At 32.4% G+C, this 13665-nt stretch overlaps 1 protein-coding gene across 1 annotated transcript; it reads left to right on the plus strand.

The window, feature by feature from the left end:
- Positions 1-491: 491 nt before the first annotated feature.
- On the plus strand, positions 492-2334 carry LOC111631332. Its single transcript, XM_023375554.1, has 2 exons — positions 492-721; positions 887-2334. The coding sequence occupies exons 1-2, from the start codon at positions 555-557 to the stop codon at positions 1962-1964; spliced, it is 1245 nt and encodes a 414-aa protein (XP_023231322.1). The 5' UTR covers positions 492-554; the 3' UTR covers positions 1965-2334.
- The last annotated feature ends 11331 nt before the right edge of the window (positions 2335-13665 follow it).

Here is a 13665-nt window from a genome sequence, read left to right on the forward strand (position 1 = left end):
TTATTATATATTTTATTATATGTGATTATTATTTATAATTTTTTGTGTGATAATAACAATATATCTTAACGTAAGGATGAAAGAGCATAAGTACGACGTAGCAAAGAGCCGTTATCAAAAATAGCACAGACAGATGGATCCATAGTTAAATGGGAAGAAGCCAGAATCGTTGCAAATGTGCACTCGCCAACACTTGCATCCACAACAGAGAAGTGTCAGATCTACAGATCTAGCTTAACGGATAAATGTTTAAACTATAAAGATGCAAGCATTTTACCATCGGCATGGGAATATATAATCAGAAAGAACTCGTAAGAGGATACATCCACCAGGCTCAATAAAACCTGAGTTACTATAAAAAATGTTTACATGTTGTATTAATTAGAATTACCGTATTTTGTATTTTATTTTATTTTGTTTTTCTTGTTTATTGTATTAATTTCGTTATGCTTGTTTAAGTAATTTTATTTTAACGTATGTTATAATATAATTTAAATTTGAACGTGTTCGAAAAGCCATTCATTCGAACGTCCCATGAATTAGTGGAAATAAAAATGGATTCCGTTCTTTATTCTTTAGAAAACGAAAAATTAACAGTTTTCTTATCGGAAATGTTTAATTCTAGTGATATATTAAATGCATTTATCGAAGAGTTTCCAATATCTAAATATTACATCATTTTTTACTTTGTGAGTTTTACGATAATGGCCATAATCTTCTCGTAAGTTTAAATAACAATTTTTAAATATTTGCTACGAAAAAGTTAACTGTAATATCATTTAATGCGTGTTTACTTGCATATGTTTTCTGTGTATCTTAATGCTTTATAAAATTATATTTCATATAAATTTACTAATGGAAATTTCACTTTCTTTATTTTTTATAGATTGATAAAAAAGATACATACAGCAATATCATCTATACAGGACGGATTAGAACTGTATATATACGGCAAAGAACGTAGCATGAAGATGTTTCAAAAATTAGGCCCAGATTTTACAAGAAAATTCTTAAATATAATAAATGTTTGTTCCATTCACGATTTCGCTTGCGAACAAAATGATTATGATCTACAATTTATTTGCTGGGAATTCTTCGATGAACACTGGAAAGGTATATTTCAGACGGAGGATTTTCTTTACTGTAAAGAACCAACAATCACGAGATTAGTCTCTCGTCCTATATACCAGACGTTAGACGAATTAAGTTTGTTTTTTGCCGTTGACGATTGGATTAATGCGAAAATTTCGACAGAGAAACACTTGGTAAAAGACGTAAACACTATTCGACAACGAAGAAAAGAACTCATGCGACCATTTTTACCGAAACTCAGATTGTTGGCAATTGAGAAAGACGATATGCAGATTATGTTTAATATGTTAGCGCTTCTATTAACAGAACACGAAATGCAAGCGATTCGTGATTTCTTCTGCAGCCAGGATTATCCTAATGCAGATTTATCCGATTTTCCCGAAACTCTTTGTAATAATACGATACAAAGAATTGTGGAGACGTACGACTCTTTGTTTGAATATAATAATAAAAGCAAATCTCCGATAGGAAAAGAAATTTCTGTCACCAGAAATACACAGTTCGCTTGCGATATCTTTGTAAAGGAAGATTGTTTCCTGACTGGTATTTCATTACCCGTGCATTTCAGCCATACTAAAACAGTAACTGTGGATTTGAACGTCAGTAAAAATGGAGTTGAAAATTCTGGACAGTCGTATCATCTGGAATGCAATGATATTGGAGAAGCGACTTTAATACCACCGCACTTTCTAAAAAAGAATTCGGTGTATCACCTGTCATCAAAGTTTTCCGAAAACGAAGAAATGGATATTCGCATTTCTTCTAATGCACATTACTTTATAACTAAAGAAGAGAAGTCGGATAAATCAAAGAAAGAGAATAACGAAAAAGATGCTAACAACTTTTATTCCGAAGTTTATATTTATTTTTAAAATTAACTCGTAAAAAACTATAAACCATATTTGGTACATTAATCAAAATTCCTTATAAAATTTTCATTGAAAACTAAATTTCTATAACGAAGAAGAAATATTGATTTATTAAATGTGTATATAAAATATTATAAAATGTATTAAATCGCATAAATTACAAATTAATTCAAAGAAAGTAAATAAATAAATAAATTTATACGGTATCGTTTGAAATCTGAATCGATAAGGGTCCATCCCGATATGTCTTGACAGATGTTCCTTGATTACACCAGTGTAAGATTATAAAGTTTATGAGTGTTTTCATGAGGCCGCGAAAACAAATTGTGACACAAAGATTTACATTAAGAAAATGCAAAAAAAATAGTAGTTTAATTAAATATGCCAAAGCGTACAAAGGTTCTGGCGAGACCCAACCTATCAGCCACTTTCAGAGAGACAATACTCGGCTTTGCGACTACCGACACCGACATTTAGAACTAATTACAATAAAGCTACTGCGAACATAATTCTAGTAATTAACAACGATAAAAATAATAACAAGCATTAGACAACGAATTATATAATTATAAAATTAAAAAGGCAAGACAAGAAAAAAAAATCTTGTAAAAGTGTATGTTATCTTCACTCTGCAACACGTAGGATTCCTACGTGTTGCCTTTTGTTGCATAATCAAAATGAATTATGTCATACAGTTTTGTCAACAAATAAGAGAAGTACATTAGTAACAAGAATTTATTCGAAGAAACCTTTCAATACCATAATAAGAAAGTCAGAGACAGCCTATCAACACCAGAAGAGCTACAAAGACTTCATTTACTAACCAGAAAAGATCTATATTGAGAGTAGCTTCCAATTGTCAACAAATTCTATAAGACATACAAATGTTCAATAAGTGTAGACACCTGGGTGAATCAAATGAGAGATAGCATTGATGATTATGTGTTGTTTTATAAACCACAAGGTAAGAAATGTGAAGAATATCTTCTTTTAGTAGAATCTGACTTTGCTCTTGCTATTATGAATGTTGGTCGGACTTTTATGTTAGAAAAATATAGAAATGATGCTATGTGTATTGAGACAACCCACGGTCTTAATGTTTATTATTTTGAATTAACATCACATAATTGATAATATGCGAAAAGGTTTTCCTCGTACTTTTTTGTTTAGTAACAGAACTAACAAGGAGATATTACAGATGTTTTTTCCAAGATTAAAGAACGAGTAAGCTCCTTGTCACAAAACATTTATGTCTGATATAGGTGCATGTTATGGGGGAACCTGCTCAAAGGTTATATTGTTCGTGGCATATTGACCGTGCATGGTAAAGAGAAAAAGACGGAAGTGTATAAAATTACACGATCACAGATGCAAGAAACAGATGAAGAAACATTTAAATTAATTTCGGAAGCAGCAGTAATAAAGTAGGTTGATGATTTGGAGTTGAAAAAGAAAAATCTGCAATGCCGCCTAGATTATATTGAAAAATTTCCAATTTGTAGAAGAAATTGAAGGTTTAGAGAGACTTTCAAAACCCATAGAGCCCATATTAGAAGCAATTCGAGCAAATATAAACAAAGAGAGTTTTAATGGAACAAAAAAAAAGAACATAGAGCCTCAACGAGGATTTACTGGTTAATTTAAAATTTATTTAGAACTATTAATTATTACAAATCAGCAACATACTGAGATGCAGTAAACATTTATGAATCACCTCGTATATTGTTTTAGATGACATTTACATTAATTAAATAAGAAAACAATAAAATTATGAAATGGTCATAATACCCAAGGATATTTACAGTAGTAATGTATATAGAATTATATAGGCCTACAAGGTGAGTATTATGAGAGAATGGTATACATAACGAGAGTAAACATACAAAAAAATTAAATCATATCTTCATACTGAGTATAGATAGTTTAATGTGAGTTACAAATAAACCATTTACAGTATTAATATTTAGAGTGGAACTTAACATTGTTCCAGGAGATACAGGTATTAAAAATTTTGTCTACCCAGTGCCAAGGTTACTTAGCAATTGGTACTCAAAAAAGATAAAGTTACTCATTGTGATCACAGTCATTATTAATTATGGTAGTAAGAATTTCTTTCCAATTTTTGTATTTACTGGAGTTGTCGAGAAGGAAGGGGAAATTATCATGATTTTTAGTAATACTTTTAACAATAGGACCTAATATATAATGGGCGATGAGAACAAGAGGATGGTTCTGAATTTAGCCAGTTGGAGAGAGTATTCCAGACTCTTAATTAAGGTCCCACGCTATCCATCCACCCTGATTTAGATTCTTTCTCATTATAATTCTTTTAAGTGGCTCAAAATCACTCTGCCAAATATATCTAAAAATATTTTTGTCGGGATTGTCTGATGCCACAAACGTCTAGCTCCTAGATAAATCTTATTCTAAATTATCAGGCTACGGCAAACATAATCAGTTTCGGGTCGTAGTTACAAGTCTTATCATTTGTTTATCATACTGTCAACGTCATTGAACTCGTTATACATTAAATAAAATGGAATGTAGTGAAGTGCCGGATGAAGAAAAATGACAAGAAAATATAGATTTTTGCGCTTTACGATTGCTTATATTTCGGCAACATCTTTATACAAAATCTTGAAATTTTACACACTACAGATAGAAAATAATTTTCCTTCGAACGACAAGAGATATTCGAAATTACCATAGGTGTTTGGGGGCGGGAAAATCGACTCCCGAAAATCGGAAACTCTAATTCCTATATATACAGTATAGTCACTTAGTGACTTCTTTTTACTTGCCGAGAAATCACTACCGTGACTCCTGATATAAGACACTAGATTATTAAATCAAATTTTATTCGTTATTATTAAATACAGATCGTCCTCAATATATGTCATACTTAAGTTCATAAAACGCGTCGTGAACGAAATGGTGTACAGTACATCGAATATCCATTTCTCGTCGAAATAATATATTATGTCAGAGATACGGTACATTGCTGACTAACTAAAAACAATTTGTGTGCAAGTATCTGGTGTACAGTACATCATACTTTTTCTTTAAGAAGGTATGAGTATTGTTTACTCTAAACGAATTTACAGTGCAGACGTGGCGTGAAAGAGTAATGAGTAGTTTCAGTTTGTTTTAAATTATGGCAACGCAACACTTGGGCGATCTGCCTAGGGCAGGGGTCGGCAGTTTGTCAAGTGAGAAGAGCCAAATTGTCATGAGAACAGGATAACAAAAGTACCAGAGAGCCGCATATTAATTAAAATGTGCGAAATACGACACACTACAGGGGCGCCTCTAGTGGCCGTTTTCGGCATAACGTTACACGGATGGACGGACACGCGTTCAATGGGTTATATATATAGATATGCTTCAAATGCTACCACTCTTATGCGACTCATATTGATCAACGCGAGTGTGGTCATGTGCGGAAGGAGAACAAGTCGAAGTTTGTTCGGCTGCTCTATCTCATAAACTCATAAGTTATAAGGCTGCGGTGAAATGAGGTGAAATGAAATTGGAGTTTATGTCCGAAGAGCCGCAAACATCTATGCAAAGAGCCGCATGCCGCTCGCGAGCCGCTAATTCCGACACCTGGCCTAGGGGATGCCTTCGGGAAAAACTTTCTATAGAAAAATCTTCTACGTAACTTACACACACACAAAAAATAACCCGGAAACTTTAGGCATCGATTCGGGTCCGGATCAGGAGAAAACCCAAATCCAACCACTACTGTTCGGTAGATTTATCATTTCGGCCATTAATGCGCACCTATCATGACCACGACAACATACAGTAGAAAAAGCATCTATGATTACAATACCAATTGATACCGAAACAATTTTTCTTTCTCACCGGTGTAACTCGATATTTTCATATCAAAGCTTATCTTTTTCCTACCGATATGTATGCAAAGAATGCAACCAATATCTATGAAATAAAAGGCCATTTTCAGAAAAGGATGCATTTCTTCACCGTTAAATCTTTCAACATCGCTACAGAAAATAACATTCTCTTTAGTTGCAAGATTCTGAAGGAAAAATGCAGATGTTTGAGAAGCCAATAATATCAGAATGGATTTCCTGTAAAATTTTATTATTTTTGATTGCCTGGCGTTCAACTGGTGACAATCGCAGCGTTTATAAAAAACATCGCCAAAAACTATAGAGATAGAGATTATGGGATAAAGCATACAGTAAACGCAATTCTCCGCCATATTGCATCTAACAAGAAGCAATGGAGCTTATTAGTCTACAGCATTTCTAAATTATTTCTCTAATGCTGTTTGCCAGAAACATGGACGATTTTCCCTTCTCCTACCGCGTGTATTCGCTTATATTAGAATGTAAATAAGCGAAATAGTTTACTCATCTATCCGATGTGCAGAATTTTATGATCGCAAAGCAATCGATCTAGGACTATATCAGTTCAATTTGAAATGAGTTTATTTCAAAATTCAAACTTGTAAAACAATCGCGATCATTTAATAATAATAATAATATTGGTAATGAAAAATGTTGATATTTATTTACAAGACACTCGTGGTATTTATCGATATTTATACAAGATCTTATATAACTTCGCAAAAGTGTATTAAATCACACGGTTTATTACTTTATATGATTGTGATATTCGAAATATCTTATTATCGTTATGTAAATAGAAATTTTACATAATGTGTCTAATAATTTCTTCATTACAAGATCTTATTTAATGAAACGTTTCGAAGTGAGTATCAAAGAATTAAACTTAAAATAATTATCTTATTTTCAAATAATCACCTGTTTTCACGTGTTGAATGAATTAAAACTTATATCGAGCTCTCGTGTAATTTCGGAATTTAATTCAAAAGCTTTGCTTTTCCTATTGCTCCCAACTCCTATTGCTATTCATCTTTACTCCCGACGATACACATGAACTATTCAAACAACCCAGATTAAATACTTTTGTTTGTAAACACCAAAAGGTGAGAATCCGGAAAAAAAATCGGGGTTTTCACTTGTCTTTATGCTAGAAATCCCAAAAAGATTTCTTCTTCGAGATGATAAAAAATAAATAACAATTCGAAACAATTGTAAGAATAAGTATGAAGTCTCATTGTGTTAAAGTTCGCAAAGAACTATTGTAATTTTGTTCTATTTTTACTTTTCCGGCTGTTATATAAAACAAAGAGAAAGTACGGCGTTCGGCCAAAAAATAATCCCCAAAATGTTTACATTTTTGGACTTAAGACACCTTAAAACATGAAAAACAAATCGAGTGTAATTTCTGTATGTATGGATGTCAGTGTGAGTGTGTATGTGTGTATGGCAGGATTTTGTTTCCCTGTTTGAAGCTTAATAACTACTGTGTCTTTAGTCGAAAATTTCTGAAATTTTGTAGGAAAGTTTAGTTTTTAGGGGGATTGACGCTGTTAAATTTTCGTGATAAAAGTTCGAGGGGATGGGGAGATAATGGGGATCGTGTGTATTTCCAGTAGGGTTGGATTTAATGACGATTTTACTCATTATTAGCACTTACAAAATTTTTAGAAAACTTATCCCTACCTTCAAAATTAAGTGTTTTGTCATTTCATAACAGTTAAAAATATTAAAATATTTTAAAAATAAAATACAGGATTAAGGCTTAACACTTCTATCAGCAATGGAAGTGACAAGTAACAATGGAAGTGTTAAGAGAAAGCGACGTGCAACACGCAGATGAGGTTTTTTTTTTTTTCGTTTTTGCGAGAAATCGAACATAGTTTTAGACTCATCTATAAATTCTCTAATTAGTCCGGAAACAGGGGAACCCAACTCTTGCATTCTGTGAAAACGAGCAAGGTTGATTACAACGTAATAATTTTAATCTTCGCTATCGTTATTTTTGCTCGAGCAGCGCCGGGCCCACCTGCTAGTAAATAAATAAATAAATATAATAATAATAATTTAGTAATTATTCTTGCATATAAGTTCAGCTTTAGCCCTCTACTTTTATTTTGTTTAGTATAATAGGCTATTTGTACACGGAATGCACAGAGGCTTAATGATACTTCTACTTCTCTATCCCTTCTCGGTATATTACATGCTGTTGTCCCACTGACTACCAAATGGGTAGCCTCCCTATGCACTGGTGAGTCAAATATACACTCTTGTAACTCTCTTAGTGCTCTTTGAGCGAAAAGAGAGTGTCTCATTAACTGCCAAATTTTACAAAAAACAAAAGAAAAAAAGTATCCATGAGATTTTTGTTGATACTTTGCTTATGAATGTTCATGTAGACGATACTGAGCCTTAATTTATTACCAATTTGGTTATTATTAATCATGGTAGTAAGAATTTCTTTCCAATTTTTGTATTTACTGGATTTGTCGAGAAGGAAGGAGAAATTATCATAATTCTTAGTAATACGTTTAACAATAGGACCTAATATATAATGGGCGATGAGAGCAAGAGGATGGTTCTGATTTTTTATAGCATTAACCATATTAGCTCAGTTGGATAGAGTATTCCAGACTCTTAATTAAGGTCCCACACTATCCATCCACCCTGATTCAGATTCTTTCTCATTATAATTCTTTTAAGTGGCTCAAAATCACTCTGCCAAATATAACTAAAAATATTTTTGTCAGGAGGCTACGGCAAACAGAATCAGTTTCGGGTCGTAGTTACAAGCCTTATCATTTGTTTATCATACTGTCAACGTCGTTGAATTCGTTATACATTAAATAAAATGGAATGTAGTGAGTGTGGTTTAAAATATACCAGTATAATACAAGTGTTTTCTATTTATAATTATAAATTATAAATTCTTTCTTTGAAATTATTAGTTACAAGTAAATATAAAATAAATTTATGAATAGATACTTTGCTTAAAAATGAATTATTCTATTAAAAAATAATAATGTAAGATTATGAAATGGAATTATGAATAAAATAAAACATAAGAGGATTTAAAATTTGATATTTTTCCCACCGAGAGACGTGCTATTATTATTATTATTAGTAAGTGAACGTGTAATATGTATATACCAGCATCTCACTGATAACTAGAAAGGCTTAAGTTTAAAATTTAAGCTTACTGGACCCAGTGGTTTCTCTCTACAAACGTCTGCAGTGCCGGATAAAGAAAAATGACAAGAAAATATAGATTTTTGCGCTTTACGATTGCTTATATTTCGGCAACATCTTTATACAAAAACTTGAAATTTTACACACTACAGATAGAAAATAATTTTCCTTCGAACGACAAGAGATATTGGAAATTACCATAGGTGTTTAGGGGCGGAAAAATCGACTCTCGAAAATCGGAAACTCTGATTCCTGTACATGTACACTTTTTTCTTTTACTTGCCGAGAAATCACTACCGTTACTCTTCATATAAGACACTAGATTATTAAATCAAATTTTATCCTGTTATTATTAAATACAGATCGTCCTCAATGTATGTCATACTTAAGTTCCTAAAACGCGTCGTGAACGAAACATCGAATAACCATTTCTCATCGAAATAATATATTATGTCAGATATACGGTACATTGCCGACTAACTAAACACAATTTGGGTGCAAGTATCTGATGTACAGTACATCATACTTTTTCTTTAAGTAAGTATAAGTATTGTTCACTCTAAATGAATTTACAGTGGAGACGTGACGTGAAAGAGTAATGAGTACTTTCAGTTTGTTTTAAGTTATGGCAACACAACACTTGGACGATCTGCCTAGAGGATGTTTTCGGCAAAACCTTTCTATAGAAAAATCTACGTAACTTACACACACACGAAAAAACCCGGAAACTTTAGGCATCGATTCGGGTCCGGATCAGGCGAAAACCCAAATCCAACCACTACCGTTCGGGAGATTTATCATTTCGGCCATTGACGCGCACCTATCATGACCACGACAACATACAGGAGAAGAAGCATCTATGAAAAACATTTGCTTGTATTCAGTCAGGACAAGTCCGTGCGTAGGATTTATTAAATGAATGAGAGTTTGAAAACACATTATTTTTCTTAACACGCTTTATTTATTTTTACAATCTAGGCATAGAGAAACACAATGCAGTAGATTAAGAACAAACCGAACGGATACAGAATAAATATCAGTTATATATAATATACCGTTTAATTTTACTTTCTAAGGCTTAAAAATGAAACGTTCAAAATTTAATTTAATTTTCTACAATATTTAGTGTTGAAATCAAGTAAAATGTTTACAATATTTCGTAAATGGTAATTATTAGCGATTATTTTTGCAACAAAGTGGAATTTCGAGATAAATTTAAAATGTGCGCAGCGAAAGAAATGCACTTGTTATCTCCGCCTTTCAAAATGTCCCGAACTTGCAACAGAACGTTGAAGGCGGAGTAGAGCGAACTGTACACCTATTAACGAGAAAAAGAACAATTACTTTTTTCCTATTTTTTTCACGTTTAAAATCTTTACAGTTGTAAATTATTCGCTACAGAACTCGAATTTATAGTCTAAGTATGTGTCTTATATTTAATAAACTTCCATATACCTTTACCGGATATCCCTTCGACACAACGAAAAAACCACCGCAACTAAATCCCAGTTCGTTTTCTCGAAATTTTTTCATGAAATCCAACATCTAAACAAATATAAATTTTAATAATTAAAATAAATACGATTATACAAGTACAGTTCAGCGTATTTTCAATAATTACAAATAAAAGTTACTTTTATTTTGTCTTCTACCGCCAAACGAGCGGAAGCGAAGATCCTTATTTCTTGAAAAGAATCATAGGCCTAAACATATAAAATTAAAAAATGTCATTGAAAAAATAAAATTTATAACAATTCTTATTCTGCCCAACAAAACTTACGCATGCCGAAATATGGGAAACAGCAAAAGAAAACAACAATGCTAGAAAAACGCAAAAAATGGTGCCGAGACATTGTAATAGCCGAAAAATTATATCCATTTCAACGAATAAAGATTGGTAGATAAGTAAGGCTAAGATATAAATTACCATGCCAAATATAGCGAAAAATAGCTCCTTCCATTTATTATTTATCTGATTTATAAGATCATAAATCTCTGCATGCTTCGAGATGATTTCGTCCACGTCATACTTTGCGCATCTATTTCTGGTTAATTGTAATTGTTTCGCTAACTCTTTGAATCTCTCCAGTATCAGAAGGACTACTGATAACGATGCCGGTATAATCCATAAATAGAATGCAATTGTGTAAGAACCAATTACAGTAAACGAAAGAGAGCAATAAAGTGCGCGAGAATAACTCGAATCATTCTCTATTAACCAAGAAAAAATGAGCGAGGAAATCCAAGCGACAATAATGAAAATTACGAGAAAGGACAGACTGAAAAACCCTAACATTACCAATTGATACCGAAACAATTTTTCCTTCTAACCGGTATAACTCGATATTTTCATATCAAAGCTTATCTTTTTCCTACCGATATGTATGCAAAGAATGCAACCAATATCTATGAAATGAAAGGCCACTTTCAGAAAAGGATGCATTTCTTCACCGTTAAATCTTTCAACATCGCTACAGAAAATAACATTCTCTTCAGTTGCAAGATTCTGAAGGACAAATACAATTGTTTGAGAAACTAACAATATCAGAATGCATTTCCTGTAAAATTCTATTATTTTTGATTGCCTGGCGTTCAACTTGTGACAATCGCAGCGTTTGTAAAAAATATCGTCAAAAACTATAGAGATAGAGATTATGGGATAAAGCATACAGTAAACGCAATTCTCCGCCATATTGCATCTAACAAGAAGTAATGGAGCTTATTACTCTATAACATTTTTAATTTACTACTCTAATGCTGTTTACTAGAAACAGCGACAATTTCTCTTCTCCTTTCACGTGTATTCGCTTGTACGAGAATGAAAATAAGCGAAATAGTTTACTCATCTATGCGATGTGCAGAATTTTACGATCGGAATGCAATCGATCAATATCAGTTCAATTTGAAATGAATATTTCTATATTTCTAGTTATAAATAATGGAATTCGATTCATTTTTAATAATAGATATGATGTTATTAGATTGGACTGGCTTGAATTGATTGAATTAAGGAAATGCAACACTTGGGCGATCTGCAAAGGAGGGAGCCTCCCTGCAGGGCTTTCTTGGAAAAAACTGGACCCTATTTAGGTATTTTTATGGGAAACTGGACGGTGTGTAGGTGTTAAACACGCGAAGAAAACCCGGATAATTCCACGTAACCGACTTGTTGGTGAGGCGTGAACCTGCGACTTGTATCCAGAGATTTATATACTCGTCCACTGGGTAACCAAATTAAACAAAACCTGTCTTCGAAATACTAAATCTTCTGATTTTGTTATTTTATTGATTTTTACTTGTAAAACAATCGCGATCATTTAATAATAATAATATTGGTAATGAAGAATGTTGATATTTATGTAGAAAGACACTCGAGGTATTTATCGATATTTATACAAGATTTTATATAACTTTGCAAAAGTGTATTAAATCACGCGGTTTATTACTTTATATGATTGTGATATTCGAAATTATCTTCTTATCGTTATGTAAATAGAAATTTTATATAATGCATTTAATAATTTTTTAATTACAAGATCTTATTTAATGAAACGTTTCGAAGTGAGTATCAAAGAATTTAACTTAAAATAATTATCTTATTTCCAAATAATCATCTGTTTTCACGTGGGAATGAATTAATCTCTCGTGTAATTTTCAATTCAAAACCTTTGCTTTTCCTATTGCTACTCATCTTTACTCCCGACAATACACATGAACTATTCAAATGACCCAGATAAAATACTTTTGTTTTTAAACATCAAAAGGTAAGAATCCGGAAAAAATCGGGGTTTTCACTTGTCTTTGTACTAGAAATCCCAGAAAGATTTCTTCTTCGAGGTGATAGAAAATAAATAACAATTCGAAACAATTGTTAGATAAGTATGAAGTCTTATTGCGTTAAAGTTCGCAAAGAACTATTGTAATTTTGTTCTATTTCTACTTTTCCGGCTGTTATACTGTATAAAACAGAGAGACAGTATGGCATTCGGTCAAAAAAATGACCCCAAAATGTTTACAGTTTTGGACTTAAGACACCTTAAAACGTGAAAAACAAATCGAGTGTAATTTCTGTATGTATGGATGTCAGTGTGTATGGCAGGATTTTGTTTCCCTGTTTGAAGCTTAATAACTCCCGTGCCTTTAGTCGAAAATTTCTGAAATTTTGTAGGAAAGTTTAGTTTTTAAGGGGATTGACGCTGTTAAATTTTGGTGATTAAAGTTCGAGGGGATGGGGAGATAATGGGGATCGTGTGTATTACCAGTAGGGTTGGACTTAATGACGATTTTACTCGTTATTAGCATTTACAATTTTTTACAAAACTTATCCCTACCTTCAAAATTAAGTGTTTTGTCATTTCATAATAGTTAAAAATACTGTAAGGTCTCTTTTTATGCGGATTATTTTTATGCGATTTTGAAGTTGTGCGGTTTGTATTTCTTCCAAAAATTTCTTGGACAAACATACATATAGGCTTGTTTAGGAAGCCCGCGTATAGTCTCCAAAAATCGTGGAACGCTCAAAGCTCACTCCATTTGTTCCACTGACATATAACGTTTATGGATGTAAAGGACAGCTAGATCTACCTTAATCGCTTTAGTTCCTAGCAATTTTTGATATAAATGTAATTAAACATAAAAAATAC

This window comes from Centruroides sculpturatus, unplaced genomic scaffold (genome assembly GCF_000671375.1).
Source record: "Centruroides sculpturatus isolate CEXI.00-Female unplaced genomic scaffold, Cexi_2.0 scaffold293, whole genome shotgun sequence".
In the NCBI taxonomy this organism is placed as follows: Eukaryota; Metazoa; Arthropoda; class Arachnida; order Scorpiones; family Buthidae; genus Centruroides; species Centruroides sculpturatus.

Bases quoted from the DNA above. Each gene is read 5' to 3' on its own strand.
- LOC111631332 (XM_023375554.1), top strand. From the start codon at position 555: ATGGATTCCGTTCTTTATTCTTTAGAAAACGAAAAATTAACAGTTTTC. The intron at 722-886 runs GTAAGTTTAAAT...TATTTTTTATAG, and splicing joins ATAATGGCCATAATCTTCTC to ATTGATAAAAAAGATACATA.